The sequence below is a fragment of the Delphinapterus leucas genome, chromosome 13 (genome assembly GCF_059928025.1).
Source record: "Delphinapterus leucas isolate spDelLeu-1000000601 "Yukka" chromosome 13, BTC_Dleu_Yukka2, whole genome shotgun sequence".
In the NCBI taxonomy this organism is placed as follows: domain Eukaryota; kingdom Metazoa; phylum Chordata; class Mammalia; order Artiodactyla; family Monodontidae; genus Delphinapterus; species Delphinapterus leucas.
Window position 1 is genome coordinate 72,788,123 of NC_143141.1, and position 20,566 is coordinate 72,808,688.

The 20,566-nt window shown below is 40.2% G+C and overlaps 2 protein-coding genes and 1 pseudogene across 11 annotated transcripts in view; 1 reads left to right on the top strand and 2 right to left on the bottom strand.

Annotated features, from left to right (window-relative positions):
- LOC149747790 (mitochondrial import receptor subunit TOM6 homolog pseudogene) overlaps positions 1-15,558 on the bottom strand; it is a 37,378-nt pseudogene extending 21,820 nt beyond the window's left edge.
- BABAM2 (BRISC and BRCA1 A complex member 2) overlaps positions 1-20,566 on the bottom strand; it is a 462,266-nt gene that overhangs the window by 415,033 nt on the left and 26,667 nt on the right. For 4 of the 9 annotated variants that reach the window (XM_022574181.2, XM_089923326.1, XM_089923330.1 and 1 more), the window contains one exon: positions 16,048-16,199. In XM_022574181.2, coding sequence (XP_022429889.1) covers positions 16,048-16,175 — 128 coding nt within the window. In that variant the 5' untranslated portion in view covers positions 16,176-16,199. Of the gene's footprint in view, positions 1-16,047; positions 16,200-16,750; positions 19,316-19,361; positions 19,763-19,821; positions 19,924-20,413; positions 20,544-20,566 lie in introns of those variants that run through there. The other 5 variants (XM_089923328.1, XM_089923329.1, XM_022574182.2 and 2 more) reach the window with 5 other exon arrangements.
- RBKS (ribokinase) overlaps positions 20,022-20,566 on the top strand; it is a 77,931-nt gene continuing 77,386 nt past the window's right edge. Inside the window, exon 1 of one of the 2 annotated variants that reach the window (XM_022574179.3) lies at positions 20,022-20,421. In XM_022574179.3, coding sequence (XP_022429887.2) covers positions 20,126-20,421 — 296 coding nt within the window. In that variant the 5' untranslated portion in view covers positions 20,022-20,125. The remainder of the gene's footprint in view (positions 20,422-20,566) is intronic. The other variant, XM_022574177.3, reaches the window with a different exon arrangement.

A 20,566-nucleotide genomic window follows, 5' to 3' on the forward strand; every position in this document is an offset into this window, starting at 1 on the left:
GCGCCACCAGGGAAGCCCAGATTCCCAGCTTTATACTTATTGTTCTTCTACTGTGCCGTGTCCTACTCTTGGCACTGAGGACACAGCTGTGATGCCAGGTGAGACCCCTGCCTTCTTTGAGGCAATATATGCTTGAAATTGGCAAGAAGCTGGATCCCGTAATGGAGAAAAACAGGGGAGACCTGCTTTTGATTGAATGGTCTAGCTAGACAACCCTGAACAAGTCACTTAACTTACTTGAGTCTCAGTTACCTCATCTGCCTTAAGGGATTATTATAAGGATCAAATGTGATAGGATCTTTCAAAGCACTCATAATGATAGCATTATTAATGATAACAGCTCTTATTACATTATTGTCCTTACTGCTCAATATAGAGTTGCTTGAGTTAACCAATGTCAGTCTGGTCTACACACTAATACAGTAACAATAACAAGGAATAATATTTTGGGGGCCGTTAATTCTCAATTAAGAGTAGAAGCAGGTGTATTGATAAACAGCTCTCCACTCCCTCTAGAGGGGTGCTAATGACACAAAGGCCTGACTCAATTTCAGCACAGCCTTCTCCAGCCTTTAAAGAGAAGTAAGCACGGAAAGACGAAGCTAAGAGAGGGGCAGGCTAGAGAAGTGATAGCAGCTTCTCAGAGATCAAATTAACCAACCAAAGAACATATATGCAGTACCTTCATTTATTATCTGACCAGCACTTTCTTGGTACCACCATGAATCAAGGTCCATACTTAAAGGAGCTTAAGATACAGTATCAGAACTAAAATCAAACAAAGACAACAAATTTAAGGGAAAGCAAAAGGACTGAGCAATCAGAGACTTAGTATCAAATCCTGGTTCTGCCATGTAGCAGCTTGGGACCCTCACCTTGACCTCTCAGGACTGCTTCCTTCCTTGTAACAAGAGGATGCCAACACCTACACCTTGTGCAGTGATGCTGCAGAAGGCAGTGTAGCTAATGTGCCTAGGACACGATGTGGTGTAGCAGCTACTATTACTGCTACCATCATCGTGATTATTTTACAGGCAGAATTCCACTAAAAGCCACTAGTATGCAGCCCAAAGTGTCTACACGTTGGTTCCCTCTATTCTTTCTGACTGCATTCCCTAAGTCCTACACGGAGCAGTATGTACTCAGATACATTTACACTATAAGGCTAAAAATACAGTATGAACATAAATCTATGTGCTTGCACAGACTGAAAAGGTAAAAAAGCCTCTTTGAGTTTTCAGAACCTCAGCTGCTTCTAAAACTATGAGGATGCTCTCCCTGCTACTTATTCTGGCTTAAATCTTGGGGCAGCCTCCTTTACAGAAGCTATTTTCATAAGAATTTACAGTTCAAGAATAAGTTCACAATTTCAGCACTGTTTTAGCTTTCCTCACAGTACTTAATTTAGTTTGCCTTCTCAGCCAAAGGCTTAAATCAAAGCATAAATTGAAGGAAAAAAAGATAAACAATGGTGAAAGACTGATAGCCTTTTCTGTAAGGTCAGGAATAAGACAAGGAGGCCTGCTTTCACCACTTCTATTCAAAATAGTACTGGAAGTCCTAACAAGAGAAATTAGGCAAGAAAGAGATATAAAAGGCATCCATATCGAAAAAGAAGAAGTAGAACTACCTCTGTTTACAGATGACACGATCTAACATGCAGAAAACGCTAAAGATTCCACCAGAAAAAAACTGTTAGAACTAATAAACAAATTCACCAAAGTTGCAGGATACATAATTAACACACAAAATTCAGTGGCAGTTCCATATACTAACAATAAACAATTTGGAAAGGAAATTACAAAAACAATCCCATTTACAACAGAATCAAAAAGAATAAAATACTTAGGAATAAACTTAACCAAGAAGGCAAAAGACTTGGACACTCAAAACTACAGAACATTGCTGAAAGAGATTAAAGAAGGCACAGACAAATGGAAAGACATGCTGTGTTCACTGAAGACTGTTAAAATGTTGATATTATCCAAAGCGATCTACAGAGTCAATGCAATCTCTATCAAAAGCTCAATGACATTTTTTGCAGAAATAGAAAAAGCCATCCTAAAATTCAAATGAAAGCTCAAGGTATTCCCTAACATCCAACACAATCCTGAAAAAGAAGAACAAAGTTGGAGGTCTCATACTTCCCAACCTCAAAACTTAATACAAAGCTATGGTATTCAAAAGAGTGTGATACTGGCATAAAGACAGACATATAGACAAACTGAATAGAATAGAGAGTGCAGAAATAAGCTCTCACATATATGATCAAATGATTTTCAACAACAATACCAAAAGCATGTAATGGCAAAAAGATTGTCTTTTCAACAAATAGTGTTGGGAAAACTGGATATCCATGTGAATAAAAAATGAAGTTGAACCTTATCTTACACCATACCCCAAAATTTTTAATTAAAAACTGAAAATGGATCAAAGACCTAAGCATAGAGCTAAAATGATAAAGCTCTCAGAAGAAAACGTAGGGGGAAAGCTTTATGACATTGGATTCAGCACTAATTTCTTGGACATGACACCAAAAGGACAGGCAACAAAAGAAAAAATAGATAAGCTAGATCTTATCAAAAGTAAAAACTCGGTGCATCAAAGGATACTGTGAACCGAATGAAAAGGTAACTCACGGAATGGGAGAAGGTATTCGCAAATCATATATCTGATAAGGAATTTGATATCCAGAATATATAAAGAACTCCTACAACTAGAAAACATCAACAAAAATTTAAATAGGCAAAGGACTTGAATAGACATGTCTCCAAAGAAGATACACAAATGACCAATAAGCACATGAAAAGATGCTCAACAACTTTAGGGAGATGCAAATCAAAACCATAATGAGATACCACTTCATATTCATTAGGATGACTATTATTTTTTTAAAAAATTAAAAACCAACATGTGTTGGTGAGGATATGAAAAAATTAGAACCCTTGTGCATTGCTGGTGGCAATGTAAAATGGGGCAGCCACTGTGGAAAACAGTATGGTGATATCTCAAAAAATTAAACGTAAAATTACCATATGATCCAGCAATTCCACTTCTGAGTATGTTCCTAAAAGAACTGAAAACAGACTCAGAAAGATGTTTGCACACCCGTGTTTACAGCAGCATTACTCACAACAGCCAAAAGGTTGGAAGCAAACTAACTGTCCATCAGTGGATGAATGGATAAACAAAATGTGGCATATACATGCAATGGAATATTATTCAGCCTTAAAAATGAAGACAATTTTGACACATGCTACAACATGGATAAAACTTGAAGATGCTATGCTAAGTGAAATAAGCCAGTTACAAAAAGACAAATTCTGCATAATTCCACTTATACAAGGTACTTAAGGTAGTAAGATTCACAGACAAAAAATAAAATGGTGATTGCCAAGGGCTGAGGGAAGGGAGGAATGGGAGGTTATTGTTTAATGCGCAAGGAGTTTCAGTTTTGCAAGATTAAAAATGTTCTGGAGATGGATGGTGGTGATGGCTGCACAACACTGTGAATGTACTTAATGACACTGAACTGTACACTTTAAAATGGTGAAAAAGGGCTTCCCTGGTGGCGCAGTGGTTGGGAGTCCGCCTGCCGACGCAGGGGATGAGGGTTCGTGTCCCGGTCCGGAAGGATCCCACATGCCGCGGAGCGGCTGGGCCCCTGGGCCATGGCCGCTGGGCCTGCGCGTCCGGAGCCTGTGCTCCGCGGCGGGAGAGGCCACAGCAGTGAGAGGCCCACGTACCGCCAAAAAAAAAAAAAAATGGTGAAAATGGTAAATTTGTGTTACGTATATTTTACCACATTAAAAACAAAGTATGTGCTAAGCCCGAAATTGAACCTCCATGTTAATAATTTACCGAACCACAAAAATTTTTAACTGAAAAAGTCTTAGGAGTCTACAGGTGAAAAAAGCAATTGTTCTGAAGGCATTATGCCTACTTAACAGTAGAATATCAAGATGTTTCCCAAAACTTCCACTTGATTCCAGATCTCTTATCAATAAGTTGGCAAGAGCAAAGGCTGAGATAAAAACCTTTGCAGAAAACAAAAAGGATACGTTTTTCAAAAAGTCAAGAGAAGCAAGGTCAATGGGAAAAACAGCTTTCATAACGTGCCATTAGAAAGATAACCAAATGACTCAGGAAATGTGGCCCTGGAAAGGAAAATTACGAAATTATTTCTCAAGACCATGGCACCAAAAAGCAAGATTATTCAAGCAACATGGAAGCTAAAAAGGGGGCTGTGTAACATGCGCATAAGGAGTCCTTTAACATATGACTGATGGCACAGGACAGTTAATTTGGAGCCCTGAAACAGATTTATGTACCTATCAACATGTATTAAAAGAGCCCCGCTTTAATCTTAAAGAATTTTGCAAATTTGTCATTCTAATTAAACAAAAACAAGTCAAAAAGTACTACCTTAAAATTGCACAGAATAGAGAGGACAAAAGATAACAGTAGGAATGATTTTTTTTGTTCTCTTTAATAATGCAAAGTAGAGCTAGGAACAGACTAAATTAATCTTATACCCCTTTCCTTTACACGTTAGACTGGCTACTTCCCTTCACCTCTTCCCCTTCCCCAACTTCCATACCAAGTGAAGTCACCCTGAAATTAAGTCACTGCAGGGCATGAAAAGCCCAAGGCTGACAAACATCTAAAACTCCGGACTCAGATTTATCCCAGCATTCACCACCCCAGGCTCTGTGTTAACACTGTGGAATCCTAGCAAAAGTTCCCAAGGCCAGTGACTGCAGGATTCACTGAGCCAAGGCCAATACCACCACGCTGACTTTTCCCAAATCCTAAGTACAAAATATCCACAACCCCACCCACCACTGCCCTCACTAGCTCTCCACCTTCCAACAGGGCTCCCTAATCTAGCCTGCACACCATCTTACCAGGCCTTGCCAGGCAGGCTTCTTCAACCCTCTGCTAAGAACTGCTGCATGTCTCTGCCCAAGACAAACAATGTTCAATCTCTAATAACTGTTGAAAACTGTTAGGTTCTATCTGCTGGAAAAAAAAAAAAAAGAAGTTGATATCTCCATGCCCATTCATTCTTCAACCTAATCAAATATTCCAAATTATATCCACCTGCAGGGTCTAAGTTAGCCACATTAACTTTTTTCTGTCTCCATAGATCTCCAAAAAGCAATGAACAGGATAGAAAGTTACCCTGGAAACAAAAGTCTCTGACTGTCCTGTCCTTTTCTGCTCTATGATTTCTGACCTTTGTAATATATGTGTGAGCTCCCTTATTTTTTTTTTTAAAGATTTAATTTTATTTCTTTTTGGCTGCGTTGGGTCTTCGTTACTGCGAGGGCTTTCTCTAGTTGCGGCGAGCAGGGGCTACACTTCATTGCAGCGCACAGGCTTCTCATTGCAGTGGCTTCTCTTATTGCGGAGCACGGACTCTAGGTGTGCAGGCTTCAGTAGTTGTGGCACACAGGCTCAGTAGTTGTGGCTTGCGGGATGTAGAGCACAGGCTCAATAGTTGTGGCACACAGGCTTAGTTGCTCGACAGCATGTGGGATCTCCCCAGACCAGGGCTCAAATCTGTGTCCCCTGCATTGGCAGGAGGATTCTTAACCATCCCACGACCAGGGAAGCCCTCATGTGTGAGCTCTTACCTTGCTCTGCTCACCTGGGTCTTATTAGACAGCTCCTTTATATCGTTTGCATAGACACTCATTCTTTATAGAGTCCCTGATTCTGGAATGCCAATGTGATTCTACCAACTAACAACAATAATACAGTGAAATAATAAATATATATATATATACATATAAACTATGAAAATATATTATATATACATTATACATAATGTTATAATAATAATATAATAGTAGCTACCATTTATTGAGCACTATGACCAAGCTATTCTAAGTGCTTTATATAAGCTATTTCATTTCATCTCCATAACTACTTTTTATTTTGTCTTTATGTGCAGTCTTTAGTTCAAGTATTTGTTAAAATACCATTAGGTTATTCCTCAGGACAAGAGCAAAGATCATCCCCTGCAGAAACTTAGGAGCTATGTACAGAACTTTACAGAACAGAAAACAACACTTTAGCTGAAGCCTGACTGCTCACCAGTGATTGGTGTTCTGAGTGGACTCAGCGAGGAAAGGAAATCAAGCAGGGAAGGAAAGGTGCCCCTCTGGGCAAGTCTTATGATGGTCACAGACTGGAGGCTCTGTTTCTGGAAGGTTCAAGTACAGCACAGGGATTCTATGTGTCTTTTTTGGCTACACGCCAGGCTGAGGGGCCATTAGTTTAATGTCACTTAAATTCCTGGCCAGCCAAACTCCCGCAGCAAAAAGTCCCAAACTGAGGATCAAGTTCTTCCAGAAATCATTCCTATCAGGCGCGAAGTGGTAGACACCCTGAAGCCAATATCCCACGCCATCCGGAATTTCAGGAGCTTCATTTGCCGAGCCAGCAGTGTTCATGTCAACCCCACTGGAAGCCATAGCAGCACTTTTGGGCTCCGCAAGGCCTCTCACCCCCATAACTACTTAATAAGATAATTATTAATATCATCCCCATTTAAGAGAAAGCACGGAAAGGGTATGTAACTTGCCAAAGGTCATAAGCTACTAAGCAGTAAAATCAGGATTCAAACTCAGACCTCATTGGCTGAAAAACCTACATGCTCACCATTATATCATGCTGTGATCCAACACCTCTAAAGATGGCTCACTGGGCTCCAGCCCCATCCACCCTGACTTCTGGCTTGTGCCTACCCAGCCCCTCTCCCCAGCCTTGCTTGAGCTCTTCTGGTCCTGGCTATGTTTCTTTTCTCCGTATTCTTAAGTATTCTGATAAGAGATTACTGAATTATTAAATTTTCCAATATGTCTCCTGATTCTACTTTAAATTCTATAATGGCTTTCATATATGCCAATAAACCACTAAGAATTTCTATATGATAGCAGCCAAAGAATAAACATCTAGGAAGTTAACAGTAAATGTGCAGGAACAAAATGAAGAAAACACAAACCTTTATTCACATACACAAAAATGGATGTGAATAAGAGAAACTGACCATATTCCTAAAGATGTATACTCAATATTATAAAGCAGGAATACTCAATATTGTAAGACTATGATCCAAGGGCCACTTACCTATTTTTTTCAATAAAATTTTGTTAGAACACATTTATTCATTTTTGTATCGTCATAGATTTTGTGCTACAATGGCAAAGCTAAGTAGCTGCAACACAAACAGTAAGATGGTAAATATTTTAATACCTAAAATATTTACTATCTGATCCTTTACAGAAAGTTTGCTGACGCTTGTTGTAAAGATGTCCATTCTCTCCAAATAAATAAAGAAGTTTTATGCAATGTCAAACTCCCAGCAGGTGAGACCACAAGTACTCGAACATATTATAAAGCTATAATAATTGAAAAGCGATATAATTGTACAAGGCAAATACAGACCATTGAAAAGAAATAGAAGGTCAGAAATAAATATAAGAATTTAGCATATAAGATGGCATTTCAAAATAGTGACTGAGTAAAGGATTTATTTTAGAAACAGTGTTGGAATAACTAGATAATTATTTAGAAAAGTAATAAAATCCCATTCCTATAGTGTATTATACACCAAAATAAATTCCAGGTTAATTGACTACTTTTCAATAAAAATGAAACTATTACAGAAGAAAATATAGGTGGTCTCAAAGTAGAAAAGGCATTAATTGTGCAAAATGTTAAAAGAATCCATGAAGGAAATAGATTTGATGACAACTTACAAAGTAGAAGTTTTGGCATATCAAAGATAAATACAAAAGGAGATTCTTTACAACCCCATGTTATAGCAAAATATAGATACAAACTGAACAACTATCAATAATCACTGATTAAATTATAGTACATTCACACACTGGAATATATGCAGAGATTAAAAAGGAGGCAGCAGCTCTATAAGTACTAATATGAAATAATCTTCAAAATATCAAGTTAATATGTTACTATATCAGTTATCTATTACTACATAACAAGCCATCCCAAAACTTAGTGGCCTAAGAAAACAATTTTTATTTCTCATCAATCTGTGGGTTGGCCAGTCAGTTCTGCTGGTCTCTCCCTGGCTCACCCACTCAGCGGCACTCAGCTGATGGGTTGGCTGTGCTGAGCACAGCTGGGACAGCTGGGATACCTGAGCCATTCTTTCTAAAGGAAACTGGACTAGGAGACTCCTGAACATGGTTGTGGGGCTCTTCCACGAGAGTGAAACAGAACACAAGGCCTCCTAGGGCCTAGACTAAGAAGCCACACAACATCATTTTCACCACACTCTACTGGTAAAAGCAAGTCACAAAGCCAGCCCAGATTCAAAGGGTGAGGAAGTAGACTCTACCTGCTGATGAAAGGAAGGACAAAATCATATTCAAAGGAGAAGAGATAAATAAAGATAGGCAGGCTTTATCAGGAGCCATTACTGTAATAATTCACCACAGCTATTGCTTATATAGAAATAAAAAAAAAAAAGGGCTTACATCTACAAAGAACACCTCTAAAAAGAAGTAAAAGAAGCTGGTAAGCAGTAGTTTCCTCCAGAGAAGAAAATTTGGGTAAAGGAATAGAAAGGAGACTTATCTTCTGCTTAATACCCTTTTGTATCTTTTATGTTTTTTATCTTTTATTTTTTGTATGCTGTACATTTATTACTGCCTCAAAAATGAATGCTATTTAAGATATTCTGCATATTGAATAAATTAATTTAATTGCATGACACTGAAAACTTCGGGAAAAACCATCTGTAATACCTGTGACAAAAGGTTAATCTTCATAATATACAAAAAGTTTACAAATCAATAAGAAAAAGACAAATACCCCACCAAAAAAATGGACAAATGTCATTAATTCGTAATTTTCACACGCACACACAGACATGCAAACACATGCCAATAAATGAAGCAAAATAAAAGAGCAAATACCATTTCCGTCTATTGAATTAGCAAGTAATATTACAAAATTTATAATACTGATATTATCAAAACTAGAGGAACTAGCATCCTCATATACTACTAGTGGGAGTATAAATTGATAATACATTTCTGAAAACAAGTATGTGTACATTTACATATCCTTACATATAAATACAATAAACCAATATATTAAATACATCAAAAGCCTTAAAATTTACATACTCTTTGGTCTAATAATTGAAATTTTGCTGACACATAGGAATATATACATCCATATAGGCACTTTAACTTTTTATAGCCCCAGAGAAAAGACCTCCAGATAATGAAACTGACAATCACCTAATAAAAAGGCCAGGTTTTTTACTGCCTGAAAAACAGTTCCTGGACCCAATTCCAATGTACGTGTGGAGGCTTCCCCATACCAACAGCAATTCTCACCCTACTGGTTTCTGACAATTCAACTCAATTCTGACACTATCTATCCAGAGATAAAATCAGATTCCACAGTTAAAGGGCTCAGTCCCATAAGACCACCTCCACTTCAGATGCCAGGGACCCACCGGCTATAAATCAGAGGTTCCCACCACCCCCTCCTCAGGTTCTACTAATCTGCAAGGACAGCTCACAGAACTCAGGAAAACCCATTTACTCACTAGATTACTGACTCACTATAAGGGACATTAAAGGATCGAATCAACAGCCAGAACTTCTGGGTTTTTATGGCAGCTGCATTATTACATAGGCATGATTGATTAAATCATTGGCCATTAGTGATTGATTCAACCTCTAGCCCCTCTTCCCTCCCCAAAGGTCAAGGGGTGGGACTGAAAGTTCCAACCTTCCAAGCACAGGGTTTGTTCTCCTGGCAACCAGCTCCCACCCTTGGGTGGGATCCAAAAGTCACCTTCCCTCAAGCATTTTCAGGAACTGAGGACAAGAGACCAAATATTACTTCACCGCTCTTGCCATTCAGGAAATTTCAAGGGTTTGGGGAGCTATGAGCCTAGAACTGTGGCTGAAGACCAAATATATATGAGATAAATATAAATCACAACACCACACTGCTTGATCACAATGCAGTGAAGCTCAGTAGTTGACAAGCCCACCTATGCTCAAAGAGCTTCAAATTCACATTTTAGAACTTCAGCCTTTAATAGACATGGACAGCCAAGAATCATCAGTTTAAGGAAAGCCACCAACATGAAAGACAGAGAGCAAAACAGAGATAATGCAAGGTATAGAAGAAATATTTAAACATTTTTTAAACACTTAGTCAATTATACCTCAACTGAAAAAAAAAAAAACTACAGTTAATATCCTACAGAAAAGAAAATACTACATCCATAAAACAACAATATGTGTTGGGGGTCCCCAAGCTTACAGATAAAGGCCTCCAAAATTTAAAAGGAAGATAATTTGCAACCTACACTTTTGCACCTGCCCAAATTATCAACCAAGTTTAAAGTAGAATAAAGATATTTTCAGACTTTCAGGTACTCAAAAATGAACCTCCTTCTCTCCTTTTCTTAGGATGCTATTGGAGTACATGCTCCAACAAAGCTAGAGGGTAAAACAAGAAAGTAAGATATGAGATTCAACACAGGAAAGAGGCAAAGGGAATGATACAGTGATACAATGAGAGCTGCCTGGCAGACCTAGACAACAATCAATCCAGATTAAAGCAGTTCCTCCATCAATCTTCTCACCTTCCCATGTCAGCAGATGGCATGACCATCTACCTACCCACTCACTCAAGCTAAAAAAGAAGTCATTCTTGATTCTCTCTCAAAACCCAAATTTGGGCTTCCCTGGTGGCGCAGTGGTTGAGAGTCCTCCTGCCAATGCAGGGGACACGGGTTCGTGCCCCGGTCCGGGAAGATCCCACATGCCACGGAGCAGCTGGGCCTGTGAGCCATGGCTACTGGGCCTGCGCGTACGGAGCGCCTGTGCTTCGCAACGGGAGAGGCCACAGCAGTAAGAGGCCCGCGTACAAAAAAAAAAAAAAAACCCAACTTTAACATACTCATCATTTTACCTTCTAAGCAGCTTATAAATACATTCACTTCTTTCCATCTCCATTGCCACCACCATATTCCAAGACTCCACCGTCTCTCACCTGGTCTACTGTAATGGACAGCTAACTAGTCTACCTTATACTGCACAAGCCATTTTCCATATAACAACCAGTGATTTTTTTTTAATATAAATAAGATCATGTCACTCTGCTTAAAATCCTTCAATAGCTTCCCATTCCACCCAGAATAAAATCCAAGTCCCCAAATATGGCCCACCGGGCTCTGTATAATCTGGCCCCTGACTATCTTTAGAATCTCATTTGCCTCTCACACTCCCTCCCTATAGTCCAACCACAGTGGCCTTGCAGATCCTTGAACATGGGAAGCTTTCTCCTGCCTTTGAACATGGTATTCCCTTTTTACAGCAAATTCCCCAGCTCTTCGTTGAATTATCCTCATCTTTCATGATTCACCTTTAAATGTCATTTCCTCATAGAGAGCTTTTCTAACCATCAATTCTCAACTAGCCCCTCACCAGGTCAGTTTCCCTTCATTTCCTTTCCTCCATGAGTTAAAAAGAGGGGGTTTTGTTCAATGAATTACAGTACAACATAATAGAACAGTATGCAACCATGTAAATGAAGTTATTGAGACTTCCCTGGTGGTCCAGTGGTTAGGACTCAGCACGTTCACTGCCATGGCCCACGGTTCAATCCCTGGTCAGGTTACTAAGATCCCACATGCCACGTGTCATGGCCAAAACAATATATAATAAAATAAATGAGGTTATCAAAAAATATTTAGGATATATGGTTAAGCAAGACAAGTTTTAAGTATTAGAATAAGATGGATGAGGAGAAATTTTTCTACCAGCTATCATGACACACTACAAAGTTGTAATGGTTAATACAGTGGGAACTGGCACAGGACAAGGAGGCTGACTGACCAGGACAGAAAGCCTAGAGACAGATCCATGAGTGATGTAAACTTGACTTAATAAGAGAGGTAGTATTGCAGAGCCATAGGCAAAGGATGACCTTTTCAATAAATGATGCTGGGACAACCAATTATCCATTGGGGGAAAAAACTATACTCCTATCTCACAATATATTTTACAGAAAAAATAAATTCCTATTTAAAGACCAAAAAAGGAAAACTTTAGGGCTTCCCTTGGTGGCGCAGTGGTTGAGAGTCCGCCTGCCAATGCAGGGGACACAGGTTCGTGCCCCGGTCCGGGAGGATCCCACATGCTGCGGAGCGGCTGGGCCCGTGAGCCACGGCCGCTGAGCCTGCGCGTCTGGAGCCTGTGCTCCGCAATGGGAGAGGCCACAACAGTGAGAGGCCCGCGTACCACAAAAAAAAAAAAAAAAAAAAAAAAGGAAAACTTTAAAATTCTTAGAGAAAAATATATTACTTTTGTGTAGGACAGAATTTCCTGAAGTGGTCCCTTTCTCTCTCTTACAAATACACACACACACACACACACAGGCACAAATCTAAAAAGGAAAATATTGATGAATCTGACTTCATTAAATTAAAACTTCTGGACATCAACAGCACCAAATTAAGAACATAAGCCACGGACTAAATGCAGATACTTGTAATATATGTAACTGCCTAAAGATTAGTATCCAAAATACATAAATAATATTTTAAGATCAATAAAAATATATATAAACAATCCACTTAAAAGACAGGCAAGGCTTCCCTGGTGGCGCAATAGTTGAGAATCCGCCTGCCAATGCAGGGGACACAGGTTCGCTCCCTAGTCAAGGAAGATACCACATGCCACGAAGCAACTAAGCCCGTGCGCCACAACTACTGAGCCTGCGCTCTAGAGCCCGCGAGCCACAACTACTGAGCCTGCATGCCACAACTACTGAAGCCCGCACTCCTAGAGCCTGTGCTCCGCAACAAGAGAAGCCACCACAATGAGAAGCCCACGCACCACAACGAAGAGTAGCCCCCCATCGCCGCAACTAGAGAAAGCCCACATGCAGCAATGAAGACCCAATGCAGCCAAAAACAAATAAAAATTTTTTTAAAAAAAGAGTATAAAAAAATTAATTAATTAAACAAGAATCCTGGCCTTAATACTGACAGCCTAGCAACGGAGTTTAGAAACACACATAATCTTACATAAGGTAGAAAGATTTAGTTGCCATAAGAGAAATAAAGATGAATTGCGATTAAAAAACAAACAAAACTTACTTTGCATAGATTCTTGCCTATCTATTCCTTCTGTGAGTCAGACCTAGAATATAGATACTCTGGTACCTCATCTCTTCAAGGGCAAGTGGCTATATATAGTAACAAGACTGGTTCTTATGACCTCTAAAAATCAGTCTCCTCATTTTATACCTTCCGTGTACACTGGGTCCTACAGGGCATGCGCCATTTGAGTTAATAGAAATTCCAAATGTTAATCCCAATTCTCATAACTTAGTGCTGCTGATCTAAAAGAAAGGGAAATGCCAAAAGTGACACACCAAAAGAAAACAATTCTCTTCTCTAACTCTGCCATTGTTTTGCTATAGAAACTTGAGGAATTCACACTTTGGTTGACGGAAGGACTGAGGAAAGAATTGTTAATGAGCTTCGAAAGAACTTTCATGAATCTTTCAGCCAAGTACTACATAAAAGGCATCAATAATGCTCTAGATTAACAAGGCTTTTCACATCATTTTATGTGTAGCAGCTTCGTTAATGTAGGTAGAGGTATTTTTATTCTTTTTTTAAATTGAAAGAAAGTAAATTCCATAAATACTACATGTCATTAAACACTGTTTCAAATATTTTTCACAGAGCTAGTCCAGACACAGCCAGGTTTAGTGGATTCACTTCAAATTGATCATCAGATCCACTATTTGCATTTAAACACTCAACTAAACATTCAGGATTTGGGAAGCACCGAAAAGGGAGTCTACAAAAAAGTAAAGTGACCTTATGTTGATGAATCCAACTGTTCTCTCAGAATACCAATAAAAGAGTAGGAAGTTCAGGTTTACATGTTTATATCATCTTACATAAACCAGTCCCCAGTCCTCTGGCCATCAGTCCCCTCTCACGTCTTCAATACCTCTGAAAAGAATGTTTGTGACAAACTAAAGAAAAAAGACCTCTTTGCGTGTCCTAGCCATTCAAGCCAGTAAACATCCCTGGTACACAGATGTGTTTTTTTTTAATGACAACTTTAATGAGATACAATTCACGAACTATAAAATTCACCCTTATAGGTGAATAAATCCGTCATTTTTTGGTATATATACAGAGTTGTGTAACCATCACCACTAACTAATTTTAGAACATTTTCATCACCCCAAAAGGAAACCCCAGGCCTGCTGATTAATTAAACTGAAGGTAATACCAGATCTTTTAAAAAGCAGCCTACCATTCCAATAAAATGTCCAACTAACCTAGTCTTCTCTAACTTACTACCTTATATCAAGGTCTTCAGCTTAGTCTGAAAATAGCAAGATTTGCAGAAGGCAAAAACAAAAGAGCTTAAAAAACAAAAGCTAAAAGAATCAAGAATGTAATGTTTCTAGTAAGAAAATGCTCAAAAAATGATGGGGATATGCTCAAAAGCCAACTTGACAGGGCTCTCAGTGACAAAGACTAGAACAACTGAGCCAAAAAAATAAATGAATATAGTATTTGGATTATAACCAAAAGAATAAAATAAATACCTAAAATTTCATACTGACATAAATAAATAACAGAATAAATAAATAATTGGGGGGTGGGAAGGAATAGTGCTTCTTTACAGAATTCAAATTACTAAATGTGGGAGGAATAGGGACATTAAAAATCACCCTTATACAAGAACCACAGTAACAATTATTGCAGGCAAGAACAATTAATGGATGCTGAAATTAATGGACAAAAGTATGATGAGAAACAGAACATCTGCACAGTCTCAAAATGTCACTCCACAAGACACTTACAAATTACAAAGGGAAAGTCAGTTAACTTTACAGTAGAGAAACCTGGTACACACAATCTTAACCAAGTGGTCAAAGTTAATATGCCAATAACTAGACTTATGAACATCATGTACTCCCTGATTTGATGCACTGAAAATGGTTCAACATCTCTTCTGTAGTATTCTTGGGTGGAAAAATAATGTGTTTCTCACTCTAATATAGGGAAGACATTAGGCAAACCTGTACTGAGCAACATTAACCAGTGCTACCTTTAAAAGCTTCAAAATCATGAAAGACAAAGAAAGACAGGAACTGTCACAGGTAAATGCAATTTGTATCCTGGATTGGATCCTGGACCAAAAAAGGACATTAATGGGAAAACTGGCAAAATTCAAATAAGGCTTACAGAGTAATTATCAGCATGTAATGATGCTAATTTTCTGTAGCATTTTTGTAACTTTTCTTTAAGTAAATGTATTTCAAAATAAAAAGTTGGGTTTGTTTTTTTTTTAATTGGGGTATAGTTGTTTTACAATGTTGTGTTAGTTTCTACTGTACAGAGAAGTGGAGTTCCCCGTGCTATACAGCAGGTTCTTAGTAGTTATCTATTTTATACATATTAGTATATATATGTCAATCCCAATCTCCCAGTTCATCCCACCCCCCACCCCCTGCTTTCCCCCCTTGGAAAAAGTTGGGACTTTAATGCAACATTTCTGGCCTGAGATATTACTGTTTCAACTCAGTTGTGAAAAATGCCTCATTTTGGGCTAGCTATTATAATTTTCCTATTAGGAGAGACTATCAAATAATGTCAGATTCACAATCTCAAATCCCAACTCTTACAGTGCATACTGAATTGCAGAAGACACAGCAAGAAAACAAGTCAATGATGAAAAACACACTTGCTAAAAACCACACGGCATGCTGTTAACAAAGAGATATGCCTTTAAAAAAAAAAAAAGAACATTCTGATCATAAAGCGATGGCCCACAGCACAGCTAAAACAACTTGAAACATAAAATGTCAAGAACTGGACAAAACCAGTCAACACGTGATAAGGTCATGACTTGATGAATTTCTGTGGTGTTCAATTTTTACAAGCCTGGTGAGAAAGGTTTGCAATTAGCTAAAGCTTGGATTGGTTCTGGTACATACCCTGATTTCAAGTCAGTTATCCTCAAACAGTTTGTAGCATCCAGTCCCACCTTCCCATTGCGGACCACGCTAGATATGAATGGGGAGAGCATTGGAGAAATTCGGTTCAAGGCCACTTCCGGAGACATTTTAACTTGACTTGCAAATCACCACTGAAAGGAGAAGGAAAGAATGATGATCAGAATATCCAAAGGAACGAGATATAACAAGCTTCCTGGAAATTAGCACAGCACACAGAAGTATCTCTTGCATGATACCTTATTTCCTGTCTTAGAGCAGCCTCTTCAAATGACCCCCTGGAAGAACCTATCTCCCTACTGCTCACCTACTCGGGACGCAGACTTTTCAGGAGCAGCAGCAACCCCTGAAATCCAATTTCCTCCCCCTTTCCAAAGCCAATTTCTACGTTGCCTCACTGTACTTAAAAGCTGTCCCACTCTATCTTACAATTGGCAGGTCCTACTTTAGTTGAAGCCTCAAGAAGTCTTCACTGACAATCCTCCTCCGCATCACACAAAACGCACACACCACTAGGTTAGGAATCCCTCCCTCTGTGTCCCCACAAAGAGTAAGAACGTGATTGATAAAACTACGTAAAATTCTAGAAGAAGCATATCCTACTTGCAATTGTTACTTACTAGAAATTATTTACTTCTGCTATACCTCCCTTAATTACTTCCCCTCCACAGTGTATCATAATTACCTGCTTAGTGATCTCTCCCCTGCAGAACTGTCTTTTTTTTTTTTAATAAATTTATTTATTTATTTAGGCTGCGTTGGGTCTTGGTTGCTGCGTCCGGGCTTTCTCTAGTGGCGGGGAGAGGGGGCTACCCTTTGTTGCGGTGCACGGGATTCTCATTGCAGTGGCTTCGCTTATTGCGGAGCATGGGGTCTAGAGCGCAGGCTCTGTAGTTGTGGTGCACGGGCTTAGTTGCTCCGCAGCATGTGAGATCTTCCTGGACCATGGCTTGAACCCATGTCCCCTGCATTGGCAGGAGGATTCTTAACCACTGCGCCATTAGGGAATTCACCTGCAAAACTATCTTGAATCCCTAGTGTTTAACAAAAGTACCTGGCACACACTAAGCACCCAATAAACATCTTTTAATAACTATGTGAATAAGGAGACAAAAGCTAGAGAAATGTTTAGGTATGAAGAGAAGACATTATGCCCTCAAAAAATCTGGTAGAAGATAGCATATCTGAGATGTGGCAAAAATCTACTTAACAATTAAATCATGAAAGCACACACCTATCCAGATATTAAGCAACACAAACTAACATGGATCTAAAAGGTTTTGACTTTAAGGCACTAAGAAGTTCTTAGACTTGAAAATACAAAAGTAAAACCAATAAATCATCTCTAAATTACTTGGAAACCCACGGGGCTGGAGGAGGGAGTACCTGAATTCCTCTTAATAGATTTCTAAATGAAAGCCTCCACTTTCAGAGGTGAATAAGTCAATTTAAATGATCATTTTCTTCCTCGATCTGAAAGGATAATCCCACATCAAAAGCAAATTAATTTCCTGCAAGTTACAATTACAGGTAAATGATGTTCTTGTTCTAGTTTTCATATATTATGCCATATGAGGCTTTACAGCTCCCTGCTAAACGTTGAAAACTAGTACCTGTTTTAATCACTTCAGAGTAGTAATAAAGGGCAGGACTGCAGTGATCTTTCAAAAAATAATAACACTGTGACCCTACATAGTGATGACACCCAGAAGTACCTCTGAAGCAGAAAAAGCTTTATACTTTAGTACTCAAATCATCCTTTCTGCAAATATAAAACGACCTCCTCTTCCGACCACTTAACAGATGATCTTCCACCACCATTCCAATATTTCATCACAAAATAAGAATAAACATCTAATGCACTGTATTCAGTCATCAAAATCATGTACATTTTCATAACACTTTATCACTTATAAAGAGCTTCCATATACATTAGTGCAGTGGACCTTCACAACTCTGGACGGTAAGGCATATATCAGAATTCCCATTTTACAGATGATATGGATAACTTTTATAATTTGTCTTTTAATAGTATACTAGACCATATTATCACTTTGAAGTCTATTTTTTTCCTATTCTGCAACATTTCCACTTTTATTTCTACCCACTGATGTCACAGTTCTTGAAAGGATGCTTATCTAGATCATATGCAAAACAGAAATACTCATCTTGGAAAAAGCAAAAGGACCTTACCTACATTACAAAATTATTCTTCCATGTATTTCCCCACAAAACCTATTATTATTTGACCTCTCATTTCTATGAAAAAGGGAAACAGAACCAACACATTCTGAAAATCTACTGAGTATCAAGCACTATATTATACATCTCTATCTGTAATTTCTACCTTGTTCTCTGATTAGTATTATTGTTCCCATTTCACAGATAAGAAAACTAACACTCGGCAAGACTAAGTAACTTGTTCAAAGTCACAAACCTAGCAAGCAGAGGATCGGAATTCAAATTCAGATCTCTCTCAAAGTCCACTATACTCATCTTCTTCTCAAATAAACATAACTTCAATCACCAAAGAGAAAAGCATCAAAGTGAATTTATGTTTCTTTTAACACATACATCTAGTAAAATGAACAAAAAGTCATGAATTTAAACTAATGGTTGCTTGACAACTAGAAAAAATTAGACTACTCTTGGCCTACTGCTGAAGCTGGCCTGAGTGATTCACTAGGCAAATGCTAAAGGGAACAAACCTGCTCCAGAAACCAAACTATACTTCAGGTGACAACACCCCATCCAATTCAGCAACTCTCATGACCTTAGAATGACACCTGAAGGAATGAATTTGTCTTTGTTTCCAGAACAGCCATAATACTATCTTTTGACAGTGCAAGATTTCATGCAGCATTAAAATGTTTCAACCGTAGCTGTTGTGACTTCTCTGAGGGAAAAAAAAAAAACCTGACTCCAAAATCAGAGGTCACCAAACAGCCAAAAATGATGGCTCTTTGGCTTTTGAGCCAGGGACACGGATGAGAGATCACCCCCAAGTAGTAGCTTTTACACATCAAAGCACAATAATAGATCCCAGATAGTCAAAATTTTACGGTGGCCAGCCTCCCTTGAATGCTAGTTGTGCATTTTCTATTTCCTGATTTTGACGTATAACATACACAAGGAAAATGCAGAAATACAATTTTTACAGGGGTCTGCTGCCTCAAGATAGGGTCACCTGAGGTCCTCTGATGGGTAGTCTGGGGAATACAAAGACGTCTAAAGCATCGCCTAGTTTCTTGCAATTAAGATGGGATGACAAACACGGAAATATGTGCCCAGCTTACGTCATGGAACGGAAAGGGGTGGCGTCCTGCTGCGTCACGTCGACGTCATACAGCGCACGAGGGAAGTTACACTGGGGAAGCAATTTCTCCAAGGGGCAACATTCAAGAAAAACAAGTCGGCTCAAACCCAAAGAATGACCACCCCGCTCTAAAAGGGAACAACTAAAAGGGGAAGCTCTTCCTTCCCCCAAATTGTATGATTCCCTCATCAGGCGGGAAGGAGGGAGTCTGAGCTTATTCAGGGACCAGGGGGCGGGCTAAGTGTGGAGAGAGCAGCCTCTGGCCTTGGGGGCTCGTTCTTGAGGGGACCAGCGTCATGGGGATGAGCAGGGCATCTTTGGAACAGGGGCCTTCTCTATAGGAAGAGAAGGCGAGCCCTGGGCATATTTAAACCACGGTCCTCAGCGCCACCTGTGCGACTCGGGATCCAACCTCCCCGCACCAGCCCCAGTCCAGGTACCTGGAACTTAGTCCGATCGGTAACCGGCGACTACGTGGGGGTACAGGTTACCCGAGCGCGCCCCCGACCGACGCACCAACCTGCGCGCGCACCGCGGCCCAGATGCGTGCGCGTCCCCGGACGTCCCGCCCCGCCCCGTCCCCTCTGCGGCCCAGGAGCCGGGCGGCGTGCGCGTCCCCGGCCGCACCAGGCCGGGCGCTCGGAAGGGCGTCCCTGCACTGCCTGAAAGTTCCTTCCTCCGCGCCTGCCTCGTGCGCGGCGAGCTGCGCGGAGCGTGGAACGATTAGGAGGGCTGTGTAACGAGATGCTGTGCAGGGAGACAATTCCTGGGAGAACTGGGGGCAGTAGGTGGGCGGGGTTATTTCGGGCATCCAGGTGGGCGACCCTCGTGGGCGTCCGGAAGGCCCGCGTCGTTAGGGAGCGTGGGAGCTGGGTCTCTGGTTACGGTGTCGGGCAAAGGTTAAAGGGCAGCCTCCAGGTGGGAGAGCGCCGACTTTGCGCCATGGCCGCGTCTGGGAAGCCCGGGAGGCAGTGGCAGGAGGAGGTGGCGGCGGCGGCGGCGGTGGTGGTGGTGGGCTCCTGCATGACCGACCTGGTCAGGTTAGTCCGGGGCCCTCACGCAGAGTCTGCGGCTGGAGCGAAGGGCGAACTGCGCTCTCTCTTCTCACTGCTTTGGCACTGGGGCTTTGGGGATGTTGACTTGTGGTGTGAGCTCCAGGTTTCCCCAGCCCGCAGCGTGCCTCGA